Below are 27,454 nucleotides of genomic sequence, written 5' to 3'. Positions count from 1 at the left end.
CTTTTGATTTTTTTTTAATAAAAAAAAATAATTACATATTATAAAAACGAGTACCCCGTGTTGCGTCATCCTAACTAATATTATAAATGCGAAAGTAAGTTTGTTACCTCTTCACACTGTATCTACCAAACTTGAAATTTTTCATAGTTTAAAGTACCTTGCATCTCGGAAAAATAACTGCTCCTGTACGAAATCACGCGGGCGAAGCCGCGGACAAAAGCTGGGCTGTCTATAAAATAGTTGAAAGAGGAATACCTTCTTTTCGTTGTGGGTTAAACCGCGTCACACTGATGACGAACTACAAGCACAAAATGATTATTTTAGATAGTTTAAAGTACCTTTCATCTCGGAAAAATAACTGCTCCTGTACGAAATCACGCGGGCGAAGCCGCGGACAAAAGCTGGGCTGTCTATAAAATAGTTGAAAGAGGAATACCTTCTTTTCGTTGTGGGTTAAACGCGTCACACTGATGACGAACTACAAGCACAAAATGATTGTCATTAGTATGACGTCATGCATCGTCATCCCGATAAGTTGGGAAAATAAGCTTGTACATGTCAAGTGTTGTTATTAGAAAAGTGTGTTTCACAGATTGGGCCCAATAAAGTCCCATCAGTTTCATAGTCCCACTAGCTTTGGGTTCGTAGTTCCACTTTCAATAAAAAAATAAAAATATTCCGTTTTTATCAAGCCTATGGATAAAATATGTAAGTTTTTATTTCACTTTCTACTCGCGTTTTAATTATTTAAATGTACCGTACTTAACGGCCCACACTGAGGGCGTGGTGCCGTCCGTGGCGTAGAATAGGACCACGTTATATCACCAGTCTAGGCGATGTATCCCTTAGTTGTAAGGCGACTAAGGGATACATCGCCTAGACAGGCAATATGCAATTTATTTGTGATCACAGATATATGTCTGTGGTTCTAGGTATGTTGTGTTCTTTTCTGTTTGTATCCATCGGAACTTTGCGTTGTGTTGAGTCTCTCTCATACCCGCGTGTTAGGTTAGAGCTGTGACGGTTGTAACGCCTCGAAGCCGTCAGCGTAAACAGTAACCTCGAAATTATGAAGATTCAACCGGCTGCCTGCCTGACGTCAGCATAGGTCCTTGGGTATGTTATGGTTGCCTACAGTTGCCAAGGTTATGTGTCCCTGTCTCATTCGTACAATATCCCACGCATAATACGGAATGGTTTGGTCATATTCTAGCAGACTATCACATATAAAATGTACTATTTATTTATTAAACTTTATTTTTTTCCAAGAAAAACAAACTATAAACAAATGGCATTCCCTCCCTGCTAACCATAGGACGAATAGAAAATTTTGTTGTAAAAAATGAATTGATTGTTCTAGTTACATAATATTCCAAGTTCCTGGAAATTCGTAATCCGTTCCATTCAAAGGGGATGCTGAATTATTTTATAGTGAATGAATGACGTATAAAGAGTGCTAGATCGAACCTTGCGACCCAGATAGCCGGCCCGTACAATATAGGTGTGTGCTTTGACCTAGCATGGGTCGGCGGGACGGGCCGCAGTTGTCCTACTAGCCTAGTTAACTGGTGCACCGCGCATGCCCTACAGGGGCTGAATGGGCACTACCCTGTCGGGGAAAACTTGAGCAGACGTGATTCTGCAAGAAATTGCGGAAATCGGCTAGTATTTCATTGTTGTAAATATTGGTGGCGCAATTTTTTTATATATTAATCTTGATTGCGAAATTAGATAATCAATTGTGCAAATCGCGTCATTGGATACTGATAACATTGATTCAGAAATAGATATTATAATTAAGTTACAATTTGTATTTATTTTGTTCAATTGTCTTTATGGCTTTAGCTGAGTCTGACGTTCTTATGATATTTTGTGAACTTCTTTTTATTTGTGAATATAAAGTAAAATTATAAAAATACATGTCGGGGTAATACAAATGTATTACCTGGCAACATTTCTATCTTTTGTTGTCTTGAAAGAAAAATGGCCGCCCATCGTAACGTCAAAACTTGTAAGGTGACTGCTTTCGGAGAAAACGCTAGATAATTCATCGAAAACGAAATAAATAGTGTACCAGTGGTGTCTGAGAAGTGATACATAGCTTGTGTTTGTGGTGTGTATAGTGAATCGTCTACATCTCTTCAATGGTGGAAACTGTAAGCTTAGGTGTTTCTTCGGAAGTATATAAATGCACAGTAAGTATTTTCGCCTAATATTCAGCTGTTATCAGCAATTCGGATCTATAAACGAAACGCTCACGTCATCCCATAACTACTAAACATGCCTGAAACTGCATTTTCTTGCAATTACGTAGAGAAATCGTCTGGTTTTAGTGTTGGCTCTCCGTGGAAGGAAAAACCTTGAGTTTCGGATTATATGTACTAAAAATGTAGTTGGATGGCCTTTGCAAGTGTTCATTGACACGTTAGCGAGTATATCCGAGTAATTAAAGTATGAAAACACGCATTGGGCTTCGAACTGTTGACGTCGATGTCACTGTAATACCCGTAAATAGACTATCTACGTATTTCTGTGACAGTTCGTCATTTTAGCTGTCTTTCTCCCGTGTTTATCAATAGCCGCTATACTTAGCGTTAAGCTGTGGACGATATTTTTATATTTACGCGTGAATATTTTTTCCTATGTGTCTCCGCGCGTTTGTTCACTATCACTGCAATGATTGTGAATATTCTCCATCATGTTTGCGTGTCCCCAGTTTCTTTGTCGGCTGTGATGCCCGAAACCCAGGGACAACCATAAAATAAACCTTGATTTTTGAAGGATTGTTTTGTGTTTGCCTGACATTAAGCCTCTTTGGGAATGCTTTTGATGCCAATCAGATGTCAATGCATTAAATCTTTCTCAGGAATAACACAGACAACAACAGACAGACAGACGAGGCAGAGGTCCTAGTTTATAATATGTAAGAATTATATTTTAGTGCAACGGTCATTATCACTTGAAGACCGCGATGATCTTCTCAAATTTATTCCTTCCCATGATGCATTGGAAGAATATTCTGTTTTTGTGTATTTAATTTTGTGAAATGACCAATATGATTGGGCCAATAACCAATCTGCACATAGATAAACATTTGTTATTGATAATTAATGAGTATTTCAGATGATTCAATAATTAATAATGGCATAGTGTCAAATGGGAAGTATATAAATCAAATCATTCATTCACAATTTAGACCTTCATAGCCAATTTTTCACGTCAGATTGTCAAGCCAACCATTTTAAGAACAGTTTAGGTGAAATCTCCAAATATTAATATACACACATCCAAAAGCTTAACTAGCTGCTTTTGTGTTTTAAAAAAATATATTTTAAATTAAATAACAAAGCTATAATCTACTAGCATTTTGGAACAACCACTGCTGAAAAGAAATGCTGAAAAAGACTCATTTTATGTGGTGATGAAAACATTATTTATTTATTTAGTTAAATACAACAGTACACAATATGTATCCTTTTAAAGTATTTAGTAAGAAAAAATGGGCACTTACAATAATTTCTTAAATAAACACAATATTATTATCCTAAACATGTTGACTCACATTCGTCGATCTCACAAAACTGCAAACAATTCTTGACATGCATCTTTCACATCCACTAACACATCACGCTCAGGTTTCTAGTTAAGGAATGTGTTGAGAGCCGCTAGTATGTGGCACAGCGGAGACTGTGCATGGGATACAGTATGTGTATGAGGTGTTGCAAACGTTTTCGTGGTTGACAATTGTGCTGGCTTCTATTTAAACACATTACTAATTGATAAGGATCCCAAATTCAAATCATTTATTCAGAAATTAGACCTTCACAGGCACTTTTTCTCGTCAATCTTTATATTTATAGTTATTTCTCACAAGCTACAAACTGGCATTTCGGAACGACCACTGATGAGAAGAAATGCCGAAAGAAACTCATTTGAACAGTGTTGGTCCCTATCATGCCAGATCGGCTTACCATTATTGTTTCTTACAATGTGTTTTTTCTTTCGAATAATATATAAAAGTACATAATGTACATAGTCAAAAGGTATATCAAAACAGGTTATGATTGTGATCCGAGTGTTGATTATAATATATATATATATATATATCGATGTGAAACACAATTAACTTACATGAAAATATATGAGAAACGAGATCACCAGTTCCCTCTGGCAGCACCCGTTCACGAGTTGACGCATGGGACAGCCATCGCGTAGCTCCCTACGAGTTTCTAGAGAATTAAGTCCTAATATATATTTATTATGATTGTGTCAAATGCATCAGCTGCTTCTCCTCCCGTGTACATTGTAAAAGTCAATTATGGGAAAGGGCTGTAAATTTGGCAACTATAAGTCTCAATTCCACTAATAAGCCCCCATATATTTATACATGAATATGAAAAATGTACAATTATATTAATGTGCAAAAAAATAATGAATATATTAAGTAATATAAGAGAATTATCATCTCAGTGCAGAGGGGTAATGCTGCCAGACTTCTTGAAACCCCTCCTCGCGGCGATGTTTTACACATACTTAAATTTTATCGAAAAACAATTACTTTGTCAAAGTAACTAATGCCATATTAAAAAAATCAATGAGTACTTTTTTCGAGACAGCACCTTAAAAAGGTGTAATAATAATTAAACTTGTCATTACCCCCATAAAATTTCGTATCTCTACTTAACCCTTAGTTAACGAGTTATTACTCACGCCAAATGTGACAGCTTCTAGGAAGTATGAGAACGATGCGTAATATGGATTTAATTTAGGAGGGCGAAGTACACTCAGCGACGCGTCATGGTGCCTGTTCCTTTGGCGCCCAAATATTATAAGAAATAGACTTATTTAATTTTACTCTGAGTGAATGTGAAACACTTATGTATTACTAGATGTTGCCCGGGGCTTCGCTCCCGTGGAAATTTTGAGATAAAATATACCCTATCTTGGACAATGTACCTTTCTAATTGGTGAAAGAATTTTTGAGATCGCATCATTAATTTCGGAGATTACCCCGCCTCAAACATACAAACTCACAAATGCTTACCTCTTTGTAATAATATTATAGATATCATTAATTTTAATTTGTTATGGGTTTTTTCTATAAGCTACACTATCGAATTGTGTTAGACTGTAATGAATGTAAGTCGATAAATAAATAAAATAAATATTTATTGTCCAAATCTTACTAAGTACAGACTCCAATGCAGCAATGTAGGCACTTTAATAAGGTAGATGAATTGATAGGCTTTTTTTGTTTCGCAGGCCCTTGTGTTAATAGGAACACATGTGAAAAATTACTGTGATTGCTTTCAATAGATATGACAATAGTGAAATTACTTACGAAATGACACATAGTAGTGACGTCACAACTAGCTAATATATGTTGGCTATAAAGCTATGTGTTTGTTTACATAACAGCATATCTTAAAAAATATGCCGTTATGGCGACGACGTCGTTATACAATTTGATACAAAATTTTAGTTTTCTATGTTGGTTGAGTTTACTTTTATATTTAAAAATAACGGACTTCCGACTAACTTTAAAATCTTCATACTAATCAGCTGTATCGTTACAGTTTATGAATTATCACAATATTTCATATCTGAAATGCCAAGAGCACAGCTGAGAGAGAGGAAGAGAGTGACTGACCATGCTTGTGCACAGATGTGATCATATCAAATCTATACTATTATTATAAGAGGTAAGCGTTTGTGAGTTTTAATATATTATATATATATATATATATATATATATATATATATATATATATATATATATATATATATATATATATATATATATATATATATATATATATATTATATATATATATATATATATATATATATATATATATATATATATATATATATATTAAAAAATATAGGTCTTACCTATATTTTTTAATTGACGTCCTTGGAGAAAAGGCTGCGGTGAAGTTTGTTGCGCCGCTTCTTCTTCCCTTGCGCTTTGGAAGCGGGCAGTAGACTTAGTTTAAGTAATTTTTTTGACGTCAATAAGTGATGTATATCATCCTAAATTGAATAAAGGTGAGTTTGTATGTTTGAGGCTTATATTATGAAAATCCTATTGAAAAGAGACGACTTAATAGGCTATCACACAAACATATTGATTCTAGAAAGTAGTAAACTGGCATTAGTAAACACATTAATTATAAAAAATATAAATTATGCTACTCTACGCTGACGAAGTCGCGGGTAAACATCTAGTATATAATATACTAGATGTTGCCCGGGGGGTTTCACAACTCTCGGCTCTGTCTACCCCGTTAGGCATAAAGACGTGACACTGTATTGTGTAGTTTAAATTTTTTCAAGTCTTAGTTACATGTAAACAATCTTAGCATATCTTTTTATGATTCTACAGAAATATACATTAACTAGATGTTGCCCGGGGCTTCGCACCCGTGGGAATTTTGAGAAAAAATATAGCCTATAGCAATCTTGGATAATGTACCTTTCTAATTATGAAAGAACTTTCGAAATCGGTTCGGTAGTTTCGGAGATTACCCGTCTCTAACATACAAAGTCACAAACTCACAAACGCTTACCTCTATAATATTAGTATAGACTAGATGTTGCCCGGGACTTAGCTCCCGTTGGAATTTTGAGATAAAATATAGACTATAGCAATATTGAATGATGTACCTTTCTAATTGTGAAAGAATTTTTGAAATCGGTTCGGTAGTTTCGGAAAGTACCCGCCTCAAATATACAAAAGTCACAAACGCTTGACCTCTTAGTTGTATAGATATACATATATCTGCGCCTGGAAGTGTGAATGGATGGCTAAATGTTGAGTGTGTTTGCACGCAGATGTGATTCGGGGGGCATGTGGGCAGTGGCGGGGTTGGTGTGCGGCGCACTGGCGGCGCTGCTCGTGCTGCTGGCGCTGGCGCGCTGCCGCCGCCGCAAGCGCGCCCGCGACCCATCGCACCAGGTCTAGTGTTGTACTTAGCTGGCAGTTCGCACACTGCGATAGAAATAATTTAATATCATCATCATCATATCGAGTGTGTTATTGCTAACACTGGTGTCAGATTTCATTCAAGTCGCCTAAAGCATGACATGACTTTTACGAAACTTACCGCCATCTAGTGGCAGGTGGTCGCATACGCACTAGGGAATTAAACAGTCAACCAGTGTGTAGGTTTCCTCACGACGTTTTCCTTCACCGGAAGCAAGTGGTGGTCAATGAAAACGACTATATATGAGTAATATTATGAAACATTAAAATATGTGCAGTTGCAGTGACATACAGGGTTACTTTTAAAACATCAGGAATCTCGCAGCACTAGAAACATGACATGAGCAAAGTTCGTTTGACGAGTTTGGTATAACTCAATTCTTCAGTACATAATCAGTACGTGGAATGAAACAAACAACGATTTTCTTGGCACTATTAATGGAGTGGTTTGCCGTTGCCTCATTGCCATTTGACACACAAGTTGATAAACAACCCGAGTGCAGAAGTTCACGATGTTTTCCACGTGATGGTCGATGAAACTACTACCTATATAGATTGGTATACAAACTCATGTGGCATGAATAGGATTCGAACCTGGGATCTTTCGGTTCACAGTCGAACGGCTTAACTATTACACCACCACCGCTCACCTATAAATCAATATGTTCGATTAAAAAGATTTTTTTAAATTTATATTTGTCATATCTCAACTCTTACCTCCATATTTGCGCGTCCGCCGCCGTCCCAGCTTGGCAGCGCGTTTATCTCGCGATCCACATTGAGTGTTTAGCATAGGGACGGATATTAAAAAAAAAAACATATGAAAGTAAATTTTAAGGAATTATCTAAACTCTTCGAACGAACGTCATGTTTATGTTGTCATCTGTCTAGTTCAGCGACGTTTCTGGTGTTTTATCCCTGTGTTATATAAGGGTCAAAGCGGAATACATTCTCTGCCACGTGACGTTAGAAAATATTAGTTAAATAGAACTATTGGTTATAAAAATTCAAATTTCGTCTCATCGTTAAAATTTCGATACAAAATACATAATGAATATAAAAGAAAATCATACTGTAATGTATAGAATAAATGACGTCTTCTACGATGTGAATTTGGACACGTACACGTTGTCTCTTGTTACACGCATTACAATATGAGCCGTGTGCGAAGGGGGTTACTCTGATTTCGGGGGCTTGTGGGCTGTTATGTTACTAGTTCACGAGGTCAAACTAAAATGAGCTTTCACTTAATGACTGAGAGTCTATTGTAATTTGACTTCTTAAGCAAATATAGTTCAGAAGTCTGTAAGCGTCAATCTTTAGTGATATCCATTGAGATCATCAATTCCATAAATGAATTCTGATAAAAACGCCTCTGAATCAGCAACAACCTAATGGCAGATGCTTTAAATGCCTCTTATACCTGACAAAAGATAATTTTGACTAATTTCAAAATATATTCCATGTATATTTAATGGTTTTGTGAACGTGATAACCCGCCCGCTTAACCGCATCTGTTTCTGTTTCCAGGTGCACATAGTACGGTTCGCACACGCGCCCGCGCCGCGGCGCGTGGCGGTCGTGCCGCGCCCGCCGCCGCCCCCGCCCCCCCTCCGCGCCGCCCTCACCCGAGCCCCCGCAGACCCCGACCCACAGGAGCTACCCCAAATCCTTATAGTCCAAAACACTCTTCCACCCTCAGACGGTGATTCCAACCCTGAACCTACTCCGAACCCAGGTCCTTCAGAGTTCCGTGGAATACCGAAGCTGCCGTTCCCGGAGTGGCTGCCTCGAAGGCCTTTAGACTGCAAATACTCTGCGACTATACCGCGGCCTCTAGCGCAAATAGTTGACACCGAATTAGGAACAGAATTGAATAGGGAAACGCGCGCAAAGAAATTCAGCGCGACGCGATCTCCCTCGCTGGAGAAAGACGAGAAAAGCCCGTTCTTGGGCAGCGCCAAATCGGTGGACAGAAGTGAAGTGTTTGGGTTCGACGAGGAAGTAGTCAAAAAGCTGGAGGGCGATAAAGAAATGACGTCGGCGAGCGAGACGGAGCGAGGGCAGGAGTCGCCGAGCAACTTGAGAAGGTTTAGATCCGTTAGCACGAGATTAAATATGTGTAGTGTGTCTGAAAGTCCTAATCTGGAAGGGCACCAAGAGAGGCTAGAGATGCAAAATTCTCCGCGAATAGTCGAATGCGGTTCTGCTAAAGAGAAATCTTCAGCGCCGAAATTCGACTTCTCGCCAAAAATACTGGCCGATTGCATGAGTAGCCCTAGATTTTTCACTCCGCCCGAAATGGTCTCGCCGGCGTTTTTCTCTGAACCGTCGCCAAAGTCTGTTTATTACGACACTGTCAGATCGCCGAAATTCTTCCCAGAAACGCCTAAGGAATGTTCAGAAGTCCCTCAATCGCCTCGGACGTTGGGAGACCACTTGAATCGAAATGGACTATCGGATAAACCCAGTTCCCCAAGGATATTAGGCGCAAAAGCCAGCCCGAAAGTTCATAGTTGTAACAAAGAAAATTATTTCACTTTCGACCAAGTTAATCTTGAAGAAAACGCGTGCAGAGTTTCGCCACGACCGAAGAAATATGGCGGTAGGAATTCCATTGAAAGAGAAAGATTCACCCCGCCGGCCGATAAGGAAGCTAAGAAATATAGACGGCACAATAGTTGCGATACGAATTACAAAAATATCGAGTTGAACATTACGAAATGCGATGATAATAAAGATAGCGATACTAAAGCTGAAGTAATCGAGACTGACGTAGTTGATTGTTGCGCGAAACTCGAGAGTTTACATGTAGATGTTAGTGAAGAGAAAGGAGATATGACTCCAAGTCATCCAAGCTCAGCTCACGCTAGAAGGCAGCGATTGAAATCGATATCATTAGACTCGGATAATGCGAAGATTATCGAACAAAATCTGGGTCTACCTATAGCGAAACAAATAAAAGATCAGATGAACGAAGCATACAAAAACCAGGATGTTAGCACGTCGTGCGATAGTTTAGAACGGCATCCTAAAACACCTGTATCTGATCGTCCAGCATTCGAATTCGAAGACGAACAGAAAGATAAAGAAGATGAGCCGAAAACGCCAGATGTGTTGCAAAAGAAATGTCTAAGGCAAAGTTCGGACACACAATCATTCTTAGACATGCCTAGATTTTCCCCGAAAGAGTTTGAAATCACTGTGACCACAGAAGAGGGCGCCACAACGGCTGCCGAAATGCAAACGAAACGAAAAGGGAAGAACCTTAGAAACTTAACGATAGATTTGACGAAGCGCGACAGCGACCTTGAAAAAGAACTGTTGGAATTTGAGAAATTGTACACTGATGCTGAGGAGAAAAAGGTCAAAACTCCCACTTTGAAAGTCAAAGCTACGTCTTTAGATTCATCAGAAACTGTCAATCTGTCGTTGCCGCAGAAGAAGACTCTGGAAGTGCCGCAGAATTCCGTATCAGTACCCAACACGCCTAAACGTCAGCTGAAGAGAATTTTGGCACAAAAGACTATGAAGCACGATTTTAGCGGTGGTAAGATCGGGTACAACTCCATATTATCGAATGCGGAACAGCGTAGATTGTACATGAAAGGGCAAGACAGCGGTATATTCCTTCGGGAAAACCACGCGAGCTTGATGCTGTACCAACCTGGGACTTCCCGAATGGGCTCCAGAACTATGGGGTCTTTCGACGAAAACATGACAGATTTTACTGAACGACCCGAAATTAACATATCTGGTGCGGATAATAGATACGAAACCGGACAAACTTTAGGCTCAAACTTGTTGAACTACAAACAGAGTCTGAGTGTGTCGAGTACTAATCTAAAAACATTACCTGAAGGCGTACCATCAGACGATTTTGAGCCAAGCGCGGAAGATGAGAAGTTGAGCAAAAAATTGCACAGAAGAAATTCTAATCAAAGTCTAATGCTTAGTACGCATAGTCTGCAAAGTTCGAACTGTTCTTTGAGCAGCGCAGGCGCGTCCTGCCACAACTTATCCACGGTACGCACAAGCATATCCAACTTCAGCCTAAATTCTGACAACAGACAAAAGAAGTTGTCTTTAGAAAGACGAGATTCACATACCTCACTGATCAACACCGACCACTTGACGCCGACAACTCGTGTTATTTGCACTTCAAACGCGAGCCTAGGCGAGGTTTCGAAGAACTGTTTGCTCCAAAGACGCGGTTCTAACAATAGTTTGACTTTAAACATTCATTCGTCTAATTTAAGCCGACATTCGAGTAACAGTTCATTGAATAAAGACGCGAAACCTTTGAAAAAAGGGTTGCTTGAAAGACGAAGTTCTAATACTTCTCTAACTTTAAACATTAACAATTCAAATCCACAATTGTCTGTCAATAGAGGATTGAGCATATCCAATTACAACTTAAACGGTTCCACGTGTAATTTAAGTCGATACAACAGCAATCACAGCATCGATAACCCTCCAGGGGAACAAAAGAAAGGTATTTTGGAGAGGCGTAGCTCAAATACTTCCTTAACTTTAAACATACAACCGCGAGAAGAGCCTAGGGATTTAGAAATCGATGAGAGTGTGCTCAAATCGAATTTGACAGACCTCCCTCACAGGGACAAGCATAGGAAATCATTGAGTACAGAGAACTTGATACCGAAATCGTACAAAAACAGACTTAGAATGTCATCGGAAAAAGTTGGTTTCGGTTCGCACGACAACCTCTGGTCGTCTTCGTTCCCAACAGAGCAGGAATATCCTCAAAATTTGACGTATGTTTGCGGAGATCAGGAAAACGAAATCATATACGCTTTCGGGCGTCAAGATGAGGGTAGTTATCAACAGGGTTTCGTACGAAACATAACAACAAAGCCGTTAAGCCCACAGAGCACATCGGAAGACTTTAGACTCTACTTAGCCAACATGCAACACTTGCAAAACGCGTCAAGCGTGTTATCTCGTCAACAATTGCGCGATTTGAACAACGTTTTCCAAAATGGTTACTCCAAAGTCAAATGTCACAGTTCTAATGAAGGACAACATTGCTGCTCAGGTCGTGTTGAAGATCTGTCTTCGGATAATCCACAAATTGTAATACCGGATCCGGTGTTAAGCCAACCATGTTCGGAATACCAGAAAATGTTGCTGCGCAACTTGCATCAAGAGTTTTGGGATATGCCGACGAATTTCCAGGAGAAACCTATAGTGTCCGGGTCGCATCCCAAAAACAGATATAAGGCTATATTGCCAAATGAACACTCGAGGTTTATCCTCAGTGACGGCGCCGGTGAGGGATACATCAATGCCAATTTTATTAAGGTGAGTTATTTTCATTAGTGTTTCTTTTAATATAGGAGAATTTGAATAGTCATCAAAACAAAAATTTATCAACTATCCTATTATGTCGTATGTATTAGGCATATTTTTTCGTAATCTTGATTTATTGATAATGATTGGATCGCCACAGTGTTCTCTGATAAGACTTGGCTGTAAGACAATGAACTTTCAGTTCAGCATTCCTTATTAAACAAAATAATTACAAAGTCCGGATTGCGCACCCAGTATCGGCTCCCAACGAGGGAAATCCTCAACGGTTTACTGCAGGGACATAATTTTTTTTTTTCACGCATTGAATGCAACTGACGACAATAACAGCCTTTGTCTAAGATGACATTTTTGCAAAAAAACACCTTCATATTTCTCATCAATACAGAAATAAATGCGATAATTTTTGTTATATTTCAGGGGCATGAGTACTCGAAGAACAGCTACATTGCGACTCAGGGACCACTACAGAACACCATATACGATTTCTGGTTGATGGTGTACCAGAATTCGACATCGTGTCCGGTAGAGGGCGCTGCCCCCGCTCCCGTGCAAAAAGTCGTCATGTTAACCAATTTCATAGAGAATAACCGGCAAAAATGCGAAAAATACTTCCCAATGGAGCTAAATGAGGGAATCGAATTCGCAAATCCTGACGAGATTGATGTCACCGAAGAAGACAGAAGCAAATTCTTTATAACCAACACTGGTATGATCAAAAAGCCCGGATATACAATAAGAAAATTGGATGTGAAATATCAAAAATTAAAATCAATAACTGTGTACCACTATTGGTTCCACAATTGGGCCGATCACAAATGCCCCAAAGACGTTAACGCGCTGCTAAATTTAAGCTTGGACGTTTTAAAAGATACAAAATTCAACTTTGGTGAGTCGAGTGAAGTGTGTGACGAACAGTGCAAATGTGATAGTCCGAAACAGGACTCTAAATTTGTGTTTCCACCGCTCGAAACTCAAGTTTTACCTTGTGAAGTGAACGTTAATGTGTCTACACCATTGGACTTTTCCGTAGAACAGTTGTCTCCGGCTACGATCATACATTGTTCAGCTGGTATCGGTCGCACGGGCTGTTTGATAGCAATTCTGAACGGTATAAAGCAACTTACGAACGAACACAAAGTGGATGTGTTAGGGATAGTGTGTAATATGCGTTTGAATCGCGGAGGAATGGTTCAGAATTCGGAACAGTACGAACTGATTCATAAAGTTTTGTGTGTGTTTGAACAAGCGTGTCTCCCAAAGTTATAGTAGGATGTAGTCGGCTCTTAGTCTAATTTTAGTATAAGATGTAATATATCAGATTGCAATTTTACAGATAACTAGGACAATTTTTTATATAAAGTGTTACACCTTTATTAATAAAAATAATATTCACTGATTAGGCTAAGAATAGTTATTCTTTTTTTTGTCTCGTTCTTTCAATGTCGAATTGTAGCGATGGTGGTCCAGGGGTTAAGACAGTCTGCCTGTTGCCACAAGAGTTTGTATACCAATCAAACTCATTTACAGTAGTTTGCATTTTCCTAGACCACCACTTGCTGCCGGTGAAGGAAAACATCGTGAGGAAACCTGCACACTGGTTGACAGTTTAAGTTCACTAGTGTGTATGCGATTAGTTATCATTTATCGCGGTGTGTAGTCGTTAAATATTTGCAATTAGCACACTCATTAAGAAAAAAATTTGAATACTGAATTGACAGAGATGGGACAGCAAAGAATGACTATTTCAAGGCTCATCTGAGTACTGGAAGTATTATATACTCTGTGCACAATGTGTGTAATGTGCAAGTATATCATTTTTATTAATAAGGTGCTATTGTTTTACTGACATTTTTCGTCTTATCCCACAAAATGAATATACTTAAAGTTTTATTTAAAAAATGTAAATTATAATTTTTAATCAATCATGTGATGAGAAAAGAACGTACACTCCGTTTTTTCTTACGAGTCCTATTATGTAAACAAACTGTTTAAAATAAATCTAATATCAGTAATACATTCTAAAGTAAAATATTTATTAACCACGAAAGTAATTTCCAAAAAAGTTTTTTTTTTATTTATATTCCTGTGAATATCATAAAAAGACATGGTGAGATTGCTTACATAATTAGACTTTTAAGATAAAACGTAGTTTGCTCATGAATTTTATTGAGAAATCTCAGAAAACTGTGAATTTTATTGTATAATGGCACAAATAAGGTCATATCTGTTTTTTTTTATATATATTTAAGCTTTGTGTGTATTTCAGTTTTAAACATTTCTGTTGTCGACTAAAGCCTAGGTTAGCACAAGCTTTTGCGAGAACCTAATCGTATTGAAAACTTAAAAATGCATATGGAAAATTATTAGTTCCATTTGTGTACGACAGGGGCGCTGTTCGTTTTCCATATACATTTTTCGATACGATTAAGTACTCGCAAAAACTCGTGCAAAAACCACAAATGTTAGCACAAATCTTGTTATAAACAGTGAGCCATCATTTAAAACAGAAACCCTAAAACATTTCATACTTTAATATTTTTACTTCAATATATGAGAAAAAGTATGAAAAAAACCTTGGGTTCCGTTCCGACGCGCAATGGCGGTGGAAACAACCGGGAAAATGCTTAGATGAGAGAGAGATATTTATTTCAAATATGGGCGCCACTGTGGCCTCGACATATTTCCGAAAATACTTATTTTACTGATGTGTATTTAAAACCAATACATACAACACAAAATAATTACATTCTAACATTTTACCCATTTCTAATCGGTGATGTTCAATGCTGGGTTCTATCGTAAGTTAATGCATAGCTCACAAATAAACTAAGCAATATCAACAATGTTAAGCGGTGTTTTAAGTTGCCGTGCTTTCTCTATTACATCAGCTGTGCAACAGAGTGAGCACGAGTTGATATCTCTGTTTAAAATCATTAATGTTTTGGCGTTAAAGACTTAAGAGCGATTTATTTAAATACAAAGGTTTCTATATAAGATATGATTTTCGTGTATATTTTTATTAGAACAATTAATTTATTGTGTACAAAAAAATCCCTGTAGTTTATAGGCAAATGTGTACATTTCAATTGGATTATGACAATTTCAATTGCATTATTTGGTTGAGCGTCAATTTAATTTATGGTTTGTTTTGTCTTATCAGTTTATCAATATACAAATTTATATTTTATTGTTTCATTTTGTTTTTTTGACATGTATGTATAGCGTAATGGCCGACCTAATTGGTTCCTAGGCTTCCAAGCAGGACTCGTGACTGAGAGGGGGGGCGAAACACGAGATGTGACACATTGGGAGCTAAATCAAGGGCTTCAATTAATTAATACAAAGTATCTATCGTATATATATATATATATATATATATATATATATATATATATATATCGTATAATAATTTGTTGATCTAATATATATATTCTTTTTTTTTCATCGACAATGGTTATAAATATTTTTAGAGCAAAACTAAAAGAACACCAAAGAAATTTAAAAGTTAAAATAAGTGATTTTGGAGAACTGGTACCTACCTAGGTAATGTTGGCAGAATCGGTAGACATCGCTGGTACACTTTTTAATTTATGGCTCCATCATTTGGCCAAACGATGATTTTTTCCAAAATGCGGTTAAATAAAAGAACACGTGTACAAATTACGCAAACGCATTCGCAAACACAGTGTTGTTCCGGCATAACTGTGTATTAAGGCGCCGTCCGCTCCGCCATGTTTTCAACAATATTTTGTCCAAAAAGAAGAAAGTAAATGCTTTATTCGGCAAAAAAAAACATAGTTACAATTTTACATTAGTTATAAATGTAAAAACTAGCGGTCTATGCCGAAAAGGATTAGTTACTGGTCACTAGATGGCCTACCACGAAACATACAAAACACGTAGCATGTAAGCAACCCGAAGGGCCATGAAACAAAACACGCACCACGTCATTGCTTCCGAACGTTTTTTTACACGATGCGTTCACGATATGGGGAAAAGAGACAGCGTGTGGATGTTAGTAACGTGCCACGTGTTTGTTTGTTCTCTCAGGAGTCACCATACACATCATTTTACAAACTAATGATGATATAAAAAGAAATAACAAAGGATTTAAAAACACCTCGCATCCTTATTTGCTACTGACAATGTGCATGTTTAAGTGGTATTTGCGTTACAAAATGACGTTTTAACAAATACGCAATAATGGTGTTAAAATTTCCGTTATTAGGTTAGGTTAACATCATAAATATATATCAATAGGCCCTTCTCTCAATATGCCCTTCAGGCACGTTGAGCAATATACCGCTCTGGCCATTTTTGCGAAAACCCGAAACCTTCGTTCCTATCTGGGAGCCCTTTGCGATGTTACTGTCTCGGCTGTACGCTCCTTGCGACAGTCGCCATATGTCCCCCGGTTAAGCAGTAACGGTCGACGTAGCGACCAATTACAAGTAAGCTTCGTTTAAAAAAAAAGAGGTCTTACATGACGATTTTGTTAAACTACTATCGAGTTTGTCCACGGAAAATAAAACCGTTCAAAAAAACGATGCTCACGCGGACGAAGCCACTGACATAAGACATATTTTTTCATCGATAAGAGATAAACTGTTAGCAAACATTACTACATAAATGCACACTCGAATAAGTCTTGAACGTCTTAAGTAAATTCGGTACGTAAGGTGATTACACCTTACGTACCGAATTTACGTATTAGGAATGACGAGACAAATAGAAGTGACTAGCGATGACATTCATTCATCAGCCATTTTAACATCCCCACTGCTGGGACCCAGACTTTACTTACGGATAGTTAAGGAGTATTTATTTATTCATAAGCTCAAATCTATATTTACAGTTCTCACCAATGCGATAGACAAGCATCCCATTTCAATCATTATTATAACCTATAATATCTAAAGCCGTTCTTATGAATTCGCTCAGAGAACATGAAAACAGGTATATTCTTTCGGCAATTATTTAATATATTGTGTTTAATCAAGCAAGACTTAATTAATGGTGGACCAGAATTATTTCCCAAACTCGAAAGAAGCGTGATTTTTGTCAAGTTTTATTGTTGTTTAAATACAACGGTACAATGTTTATTCTATTACAGAATTTAATTAAGTACTTCTATGAATTTTGTTGTTTGAAAATAAATGATTTTTATTTATTTAATATTTAGTTAATAGATGGAAGAAAATGAAACAAGACGACCTCGGTGGCGCAGTGGTAAAGTGCTTGCCTCTGAACCGAGAGGTCCCGGGTTCGAACCCCGGTCGGGTCATGATGGAAAATGATCTTTTTTCTGATTGGCCCTGGTCTTGGATGTTTATCTATATATGTATATATTTTAAAATATAGTATCGTTGAGTTAGTATCCCATAACACAAGTCTAGAACTTACTTTGGGGCTAGCTTAATCTGTGTAATTTGTCCTAATATATTTATATATATAAGACAAAGCTGGCGGCAAAAATTACATTTTCGTAAAAAACTTATTTTAATTGATTACTATCACATTATTTAAAATTGTGTATACATTTGTAACGCCACGCATTATGACCTCTTTAGTCATATCGCGTGCGCGCTGGCATGATTTTTATTTCTTTCATTCTAAATTCAAAATTTTAAATTCATATTGATATTTTGAAATCACATTTTGACTCATTCATTACCATAACGATATCGGCACGTACCACAGTACGGTGTAATAATAAAATATACCTATATATAATAAAATATCTTAAATTATTTATAGACCCTTGAAGGGTAAGTGTTTTAATATGTTTCGGAAAAGTGTTCTAAATTTTACAGTGATTTAGTGCTATAGTTTATATTTTTTTTATTGTTCACACATTTATAGGTTGTTATACTGTGCTATGCTTTATGCGGTCATCGGCTATATTGGCAGACCAATGTTTGCGTGAACAATACACGAATATACTTACAGGCACGTGAATTTCCTCACGTGTCTACAAGCGCGAAATTTACATACATAATGCAAGTGCAAGTATTAGTATCATTATCTTATATCTCATTATCTCTTGGTACGGATTTTACGGAGGATTGACGTTAGTAAGCCAGGTGGGTTATAAAATAACAGTGGAATCTTCAACATTTTAAGATTATTATATGTTTGTTTGTAGTAATTTTATTGCACGAAAATAAGTACATTAATCAAAATTAATATAAGAAAGATACATTGTACAACGGCGGACTTATCCCATGTAGGGATATCTAACAGTCGACCGGCGATAGGTTGAGAGGACGTGTATACAGTAGCAGGCTGGTCAGACGTAATAACGTACAACATGAACAGAGAAGACTATAAATTGTGAGAAACAAATATATTTGTTTCTTTTCTCACAATTTATAGTGTGGCTACCACAACATTACCACCACCATTACCACTTTGTGTAGTTCTTATCAGAACTGAGTGCATGTTTCTTGACGAACATTCTTGTTTCTTGGCGAACTGAAGACTGGGTCTTGCCTGTGATGTGAAGTGCGTGTTCTTCTCAGAGCTGCGTACTTTCTCTGTTTCTTTGCGACGGAGTGAATAAATATAGTGCTTGTGCTTGTGTATGCTTTTTCTTGGTAAATCCTTGGTTTTGGTTATATGGTGAAGGTAGTTCGGTATGGTAATGGTGGTGGTAATGTTGTGGTAGCCACAGTCCACTTTGGGGACGTGGTTCTACAGCGAAATAAATATTCGATTCCTACCTTCTGATCGAGTATTTATTTCGCTGTAGAACCACGTCCCCAAAATAGTATTCTTTGTTCATCAACCGGAAACATGCGGAGGAGATGCGATAAAAGTTTTTGAACGGATGGATATGATTCCACTTGGTGATAAACCATCACCTTGTGAAGGAAGATAAGCATCTATTAACATTCTTTTATTGAAATTTTCATACATTTATATTCGATTAGTCAAATTTAGGGGAGTTCGGGAATTAGCGTTCGTTTCAGAGGGCCTACCACGTAACACACAAAACCGTTGCACGTTACTAACGCCCACACTGCGTGTTTTCTCCATATCGCGTAACTACGCATCGTGTAAAAAAAAAAGATAGGATTCCGTATATAGATTTTGGACGCCTTTTTCATTTTTGTCACAGACTTATATAGGTAATAACCCATATTTCTTTTATCTGTGTATTAGGTAGGTACCTACATAACCTCAAGATTTGTGTGTATCTATATAACTTGTGACTTGCAAAAAAAAATCTAAATCTGTATCTATCCAAAATAATTAAGGCTGAATTTAGGTTTTATTTACCAGTAAGGAGGCGTGACCTAGGCGTGGCCGTACTTCGGAATTTCGTACTCCGTCTCCATATGTTTTAACAAAATAGTTTCTTTGATGAAATAAATAAAATTATGATGATTTGTTAGACTCATGATGACTTAGAAATTGAATTAGCAAGGCGTAACTCAAATAATACGAACGAAGGACTTCCTAATCACACGTAATGTTTGTACAAACAAACAGCCCGTAGAGTTGCTGTTTGAGGTTATCTCGAATACATAGAATTATACGTTTTTATTGACATAGGTTAGGTATGTAACTGTTGGTTTTTTTCTTAGATTTGATATGTTACTGACCGATCGAACGAAGCGAGCCAGGCCCACATATCAATTTTTAGTATGTACTGTTTGTAACGCGATAACTTTCGAACCGTTTGTCTGATTTTGATGAAATTTAAAAGGTATGTAGCATCTGTCAATAGAGTTTTTAAGTTCGTGGGGCATCAAAATCGGTTAAGTCGTTTTTGAAATATTAACAGTTTTGTAAAAATATTTTATTTTATCTATATTATATTATTTTTATCTATATATGTATTTGTTATAAAATATAGTATCGTTCAGTTAGTATCCCATAACACAAGTCTAGAACTTACTTTGGGGCTAGCTTAATCTGTGTGATTTAAAAAAAAATTGTGTTCGCGAGGTCTTAAGCTCGCGGCGTACAACTGCGAACAACAAATTAATTTGAATTTAAATACAGTGCATGTACCTATGTATGTATGTCATACACATACCTACAAATATTCATTAGTTCGCCATCCGCGGGTATAACACCTACATTTAGCATCTCCGAGTGCGCGTGCGTCGGTGATGGTAATGGTAGGGTTGCCACCCGTATGTACTATAGTATCGTACTATATTTTAGCTAATTTTAGTATTATTACACAAAATATATAGTACTATAATATAATAATATCTCACAATGGTCGGTCATTGAATTGGTGGCCAAAAAAAATCTTTAGTTCATCAGTGCTTCGAAATTCTCAATTTTATTGTTGCGTCTCTTTCCTGTTTCCATGTAATGTTCTATGTAAGTAACTTTATTGATTTACTGATTGATTACTCTTCTTGTTTGCTCTCCACTTACTGTGGCTATGGCTGAAAATCAACGCGTTGCTCCCCTAGGAGCAACATCATCGTTGAGCCATGACCTTTTTGTATTGCTGCAGCACACATACACATTTCTTATGTGTGATTGTTGTTTACCCGTTTATTGTGTCAGTTATTTTTTTGTATTAACATTGACGTATGTGTGTGTACTGTGGCTACAAATAAAGTTCTTATCTATCTATCTATCTATCTAAAGGCATGTTAAATCGTTGTATTTGCAGTCGTTAAAATGCGCCAAACCGCGATGGGCCCTCGTGGTCCGTCATGGCCCATACTCTATCTATCCCAGGCAGGCCTGTGCCCCAGCAGTGGGGACGTTCAAATGGCTATTGATGATGATGACTCACGGAATCAGCACTCGGATCACAATCATAACCTGTTTTGATATACCTTTTGACTATGTACATTATGTGCTTTTATATATTATTAGAAAAAAAAACATAAAAAACAATAATGGTAAGCCGATCTGGCATGATACGAACCAACACTGTTCAAATGAGTTTCTTTCGGCATTTCTTCTCAGCTGTGCAAATAACTGTAACTATAAATATAAAAATTGACGAGAAAAAGTGCCTGTGAAGGTCTAATTTCTGAATAAATTATTTGAATTTGACAAAATAGCCTAACCGGTGGAGCCCCCATTAAAATAACGAGTTATTGTAATAAATTACGATGCATATTGAGCACGGTAAAATTTTAATTCGTAACTAATGCAAATATTCGCTCCGATTTACTAATTAGGGATCACATTTACACGATAATATATGTGTACAATTTTTTTTCTTGGATTCCCCTAAAATACAATAGAGATATTTTGAAATAAATACTATTTTTTGTGCCAAAAAGGTGGCAGCCCTAAGTAATGGTCGGCAGGTTATCATACGGTATTATTCATAGATAAAAGAAAATATTCTTATTTTAGCAAGTTTTGAATCGCCCAAAAATACTGAATTCACATTATATCTCGATTGAAATCCGCATGTTTTTGTGATATGTTACAAATAAAAATACGTATTGCTAGAAAAAAAGGAAAATAAGCACTTACTTAATAATTTGTTATTTCAAAGAAATAATTTTCTCCCATATTTGTAATTTGTAGTAGATTTTTTTATTAAATTTTTTCCTTACTTACTTGAATAAAATTAGTATATATCTTCATTTCATATGGAATAAAAAAATCAAATTACGTAGCCGCTATATTTGTAGCATCTACGTAATTCGATTTTTTAATCCATAGAAGTATATGTGTGGAGTGTTTACACGAATATTTGTCTTTACTGTTCATCAAGGTGATTTCACTTTTCGTTTGACGTCACAGACTAATAAAATTTAAAAAAATAATAATATATGACGCCCGTTAATTAAAGTCCAGTTGATCAAATTCTTAAAAAAACTAATTCCACATGAGGAATATGACGCAAATACATCGCATATTATTATAGGTAAATGATCGTTAAAAAATACAATTGTTTATGGTAAGAGGAATACAAACTTATCACAACAAAATCTGATTTATTATAAGTTTGGAAATGTTTTTTTTTTTTGGTAAATTTTGATGTTATTTTTTATTTTTCTCTTCTCGGAAATTCATATAAAAATAATACTTTTTTTTGTAACTTGGATTGTATAATATTTGTGGTAATATTAAATTTTGTGCGAGTATGTATGTGAAATACCTATTAATATAATTTATTTTACATTTAAATACAATTTGTATATAGAAAATTAATAATAAAGTAATTTATCTGATAATATTGATGTAAATGTACCTATTCAAAGTAAAAGTCCAAAGTAACATAAATATAATATAAAAAATTTAAAATTAAGCAAGTAATCTAAATTTATCGATGAATGTATTTACCGATACTCTAGGTTCGGTAGTACAGTCAACAGCACATTAACCTACCCAAATTCATTGCAAACTCGCCACTATTACCGCGCCATAGAAGGCACCTTGATGTGCTGTTGATTGTAAGTACGATGTTCGTATTTTTAGCACAAATGTGTACGGCTCAAGTAATAATTGGGCTAATGGGCTTCGCCGTCACTTGTGATCCGCAGTAACCGATTGGACCTCATGTAAATTCAAATTCAAAATTAGAATAAGTCACGTTCGAATTTCGAAGCGAGATTATTTCTTAAATTAAAAGGAAAATGTATGTAATGTATAGATAGAATAATTTATATTATTTATTATTTAAAATAAATAAATAAATTTGACATGGTACCTAGTTTTGAGAGTGTGAAGGTGAAGGAGAAGATGTGTTAAAAAATATCAATTTGTCAACATCCTCATTTCCTCGCACTATACCTACACTCCGGTTTTCCTTACGAGTACATAAACATTATATAAACAAACTTCACATTACTTGTTATTGAATTTTGTTGAAATTAAATCAAATATTAGTTAAAAGCTACACATTCTAAAGTAAATAATTTATTAACCACGAAAGATGATTTCCTAAAAAGTAATATTTTAAAGCTGTATATATAAAAGAACTAGCGATTTTACTAATCAACGCCCAGCCTTAGCCATAGAAGCTATAAACGCGAAATTTGGGCATCAGCTTTAGGTTATTACGTAGTGCTCAGATAAGAAAGGAATTTTCAAAATTCGACCCCTAAAAGCGGTAAAGTTTGCATGAAAAATAACGAAAATTTTTACTGATCTACTTGAAACTTGGCACAAATGCCATGCAACAAATATAATGAAACCCGTGTTTCAGAATTTGACCTTTAGGGTAGTTAAATGAGGGTGAAAAGAAATAATGTACTTATACCTAATCCCATTAAAAATTTCGTCAACTAAAATGCAGTTCAGCGGTAAACACTAATGTCTTGATGGAAATTAGTAATTCAATCTTATTTGTAATGGGGTGATTTCTGAGAAAGTTTTATTATGGTTTTACCCGTGGTTTTAACCGAGCAAAGCCGGGACTGGCTGCTAGTTATTAAATAATTACATTTGTAAGAAAAATCGGAGTGTAGACTACTGTATGAGACGACATTTAAATGAATGAATGGATTAAATTGTAATAGATTTAAAAATAATAATAGTATGGAAAATTTCTGGAATCGAGCGTGAAATGGACCTGCCAGGTTATTGCTCACGAATAGACAGGGTCGTAGGTTCGATTCCCGTTTGATTCCAGATGTTTTTCACCTCATTATTATTTTCATAATTAGCTAAAAAGCATGTGTGTGTGACATGTACTTATATCAAAACCATGTAACAGACTTGTAATAATTTTAATAGGTTAATTGTATATAAGTTTTTTAGACTAGGTAATTATATTTAAAGAATTATCTATAATTAAAAACAAGAACACCAAATCTTAGGTATAAATTTAGCTAATTTATTGTAACAATGTGGTACTTAAGTGTTTGTGGTGTTTTGGTATGTGGCAGCCATCTTGGAATTGAGAAAATTTTAAATTTAACGTTTTTTTTTATTTTTTGTAATACATTTAAGAAAGCGTCTGCAAAACCATATTGCTTCTGTCATCCTCGCATTACCATCCTCGCTTACAATAGGGGCTATGACGCCCAAAACCCTAGGCTCGCGTAAAAAAATTAACCATTACATTTTGAAGATTTGGCTATGGTTTTACAACCGGCCACTTGCTTGTCCTCAACCCTCTTTGAGAATGCTATTGTTTTCTATCAACTCTTTAGGCTGTGTGCCACTTATTCGCCTCGTACATCCACGGGAAAGTACGGACGGGTCCTATTCTAGGGCGGGACCACACGCCATCCAATACTATAACTAGCTTATGCCCACAACTTCGTATGTGAGTAAAAATCCGTTTCCCGTGGGAATTTCAGGAAATCCCTTCTTAGTGCTCCTCTACACTGTCCTAGGAACCTACACATCAAATTTCAGTTTCTCTTTCTACTGTGTACCAGTAAGTAGTGTGTTGTCTGTCAGTCACTCAGTAACGCAAGAGTTTTATATATATAAATTATATAAAAAGAACTAAAAAATATCTACACAAGCCGTTAATATCAGCATAAAATTAAATTGGCTGTTTATTATAATAGGCATTGACAAAATTATTAGTTTTATGTCCCATTGTGTTGTCAATGGCTTTTAGCTTATGTACTGTCAACCTGTACCCTGAATCATTGCAAATGATGGTGGTCCAGTGGTTAAGACGAGCCTGAGATCGAACGGATCTAGGTTCAAATCCTACTAGTGCCAAATTGGCTCGTGCATAGCGATCTAGGCTTCCAGTGAAGAGAACAGATGCCAATCATGATCGAAACATTTTGACACTTTTCGGGCGATATTTGGACCATGGATTTAGTAAGTACTTCGTCGAAGTACCTACTAGGAGGACTTACCAAACACAATCTTATGACGACATCGGCACGAAGTGAACTTTCCCATAAAGTGAGGTTTAGGCTAAAAAGTTGCAAAATGTTGATGATTTATATAGTTAAGTAGGTTTTCTAACATAATAATGTTTATTTTTTAAAATCTCACAGTTAATTTAAATCATATTTATTCAGAAATTGACTTTCACAGGCACGGTACAAATATTCTAAATTAAATAATATTTTTCAAAGTTACTAACTACTAGCGTTTCGGAACGACCTCTGCTGGGAAGCAATGCCGAAAGAAACTCATTTAAACAGCCCTTAAAAAAGCATTTCATATACAACAATAAAAAAGAAAAAAATAATAACCACGTAATAACGTTCGGAAAATACAAATTCGAATCGAATATCCGAATTCAAATTTGAAATAATGTAATTGGAATTTCAAAATGGCCGCCACGACCGTCACATTTCACTAACAGCGTTTACGTGTCCCTTGTAAGGTACACATCTATATTGTGGATTTTTATTCCTTTGTATATCTGTATGTGCTATTTAAATAAATTGAGTATGAGTATCTATAATTTATTTAATTTTACCAAAGCAATCGAACCTAAATCATTCCGCTAAAATTTCTTATAACGTTTTGGTGTCGAGGATATATCCGTAAGGCAATTCGATTGGACTGGACAAGTCGCAGCTGATTTTAAGTTAAGCAGTCCGCTATACAACTAAGAAAACCGCATCAAATTCCATCCAGTAGTTTTTACTTTTTGCGCGAACAAACATAGCCCATTTACAGTTTTATTTTATGTACCTGTAGATAGTTATGGAATATAATATTGATGCGCATAAAATGTCGTAGGCGACTGCCCTCCATAAGGTACATTTTCTCGTGGACCGTCACAATTAATGAATTTACTAATGAACCTAGGTATGCACGTTTGCCATTGGTTGCCATCCCTGACCTGATACTTACGCAATTAGTGAGATGCACTAGGCTAGACATTGGAATGTGCATCTATTTTTCTAACAGACGAATAAAAAGTACCTATATTAAAAAAAAAACTATGGATGATAAAAATATTTAAAACAATAGTTAACATAATATTATCTAAATGTAACTGGATGGTAATAAAATTCATTTCACACGCCAAATCTGATACCAAGCTCCAAGAAAAAACTGTTTCCTTTATGTCTTTCTTTAGGTTATGTCAAAAATTACCGGGAAATCGTTGAAAAAAAAAAAAAACGTAGACGTACCTACGTACTTACTGTGTGCATTTAACACGTGTTTGAGAACTGTAATCATCTATACAATTGGAGATTGGATTCACAAGCTTACAATGTAAGTAATGTACCTATATGTAGGTACAATGTAATGCGAAAAACAAAAAAAAAAAGATCGGTGAGTCAATGAGATATTAAATAAATCAAAATCAAATCATTCATTCAAAAATTAGGCCTACAAAGGAACTTTTTCACGTCATATTCAAAATTAAATGATAGGTATCTAACAAAGCTACGAACTACTAGTATTTAGGAACTACGGCTCGAACTCATTCATCAGTGTAAAAAATAGTTACGAATCCAACTTACATAAAATCTAGACTATAAGCAGTGGATCTAAATTGTACTCCAGAAATATGCATGCCTACCTATATGCATTTATATAAAAAGATATAATGACTTACACTAGAGAAACACCTTAAGTAATTAAACACGATATTTTAACATATAAGTGAAGGAAGAAATATAGTGAAATTACAAAATAAAATAATTAGTTTTTTTTTTATGGAAAAAAAAAACACTTGAAAATAAGTAACATTTAAGCATTTATCACAAAAGTATTGTGTTATGAGATGCATTAATATTTGCCTCCTGAACTTATGTAACGAAATCTAACTAATCTAATCTAACTAATCTAACTCTGTCAGACACAAGGTCTTCATCGTACTGACGGCTCACTCTAACTATGGGATTGAAATATGTAAGAAACTGTTCTGGATCCCTACATGGAAGGAAGCGGGATTAGATTTTGTTTATAAATAATAAATATATAATCGAAAAGATTGATTTTGCTTAGATTTTGTTCTCACAGACACCTGTCCCGTCTTTCTCATAATCAAATCTAGTAATATAATACCTATATATAATATATACAATTATCTGTGTATGTGAAAATTAGTTCATCTCTTTAATTGCGTAAGTATCAGGTCAGATTATATCCTTTTTGTTTACTGTTATCTTTTGATTTAGGAGCAAGTTCAACTATAGTAAAATTGTAACAAAGATTGAACTAACCTCAAAGTAAGTGAATTTCCCACGAGAACATTCAATATTCCGGGATGATAGATACCCTATAACCCTTGCCTTGCTCCGTACTTCAAACTAC

At 36.0% G+C, this 27,454-nt stretch overlaps 1 protein-coding gene across 2 annotated transcripts; it reads left to right on the top strand.

Moving 5' to 3' along the window:
* Window positions 1–1,961: 1,961 nt before the first annotated feature.
* On the top strand, window positions 1,962–15,506 carry PTP-ER (Protein tyrosine phosphatase-ERK/Enhancer of Ras1). Of its 2 annotated transcripts, XM_053765825.1 has the most exons (4): window positions 1,962–2,195; window positions 6,838–6,961; window positions 8,519–12,310; window positions 12,737–15,506. In XM_053765825.1, the coding sequence occupies exons 2-4, from the start codon at window positions 6,854–6,856 to the stop codon at window positions 13,583–13,585; spliced, it is 4,749 nt and encodes a 1,582-aa protein (XP_053621800.1). In that variant the 5' UTR covers window positions 1,962–2,195; window positions 6,838–6,853; the 3' UTR covers window positions 13,586–15,506. The 2 variants fall into 2 exon arrangements, with proteins under 2 accessions (XP_053621800.1, XP_053621801.1); XM_053765826.1 differs by lacking the exon at window positions 6,838–6,961.
* Window positions 15,507–27,454: the final 11,948 nt, after the last annotated feature.

The sequence above is a fragment of the Plodia interpunctella genome, chromosome 28 (assembly GCF_027563975.2).
Source record: "Plodia interpunctella isolate USDA-ARS_2022_Savannah chromosome 28, ilPloInte3.2, whole genome shotgun sequence".
In the NCBI taxonomy this organism is placed as follows: domain Eukaryota; kingdom Metazoa; phylum Arthropoda; class Insecta; order Lepidoptera; family Pyralidae; genus Plodia; species Plodia interpunctella.
The sequence above is the reverse complement of the archived record's forward strand: the minus strand, read 5'-3'. Positions and strand labels throughout refer to the sequence as shown.

Excerpts from the sequence above, each read along its gene's own strand:
- PTP-ER (XM_053765825.1), top strand. The coding sequence starts at position 6,854 with ATGTGGGCAGTGGCGGGGTTGGTGTGCGGCGCACTGGCGGCGCTGCTC. Across the intron at positions 6,962-8,518 it reads CCCGCGACCCATCGCACCAG|GTGCACATAGTACGGTTCGC; the intron begins GTCTAGTGTTGT and ends TTCTGTTTCCAG. Across the intron at positions 12,311-12,736 it reads TCAATGCCAATTTTATTAAG|GGGCATGAGTACTCGAAGAA; the intron begins GTGAGTTATTTT and ends GTTATATTTCAG.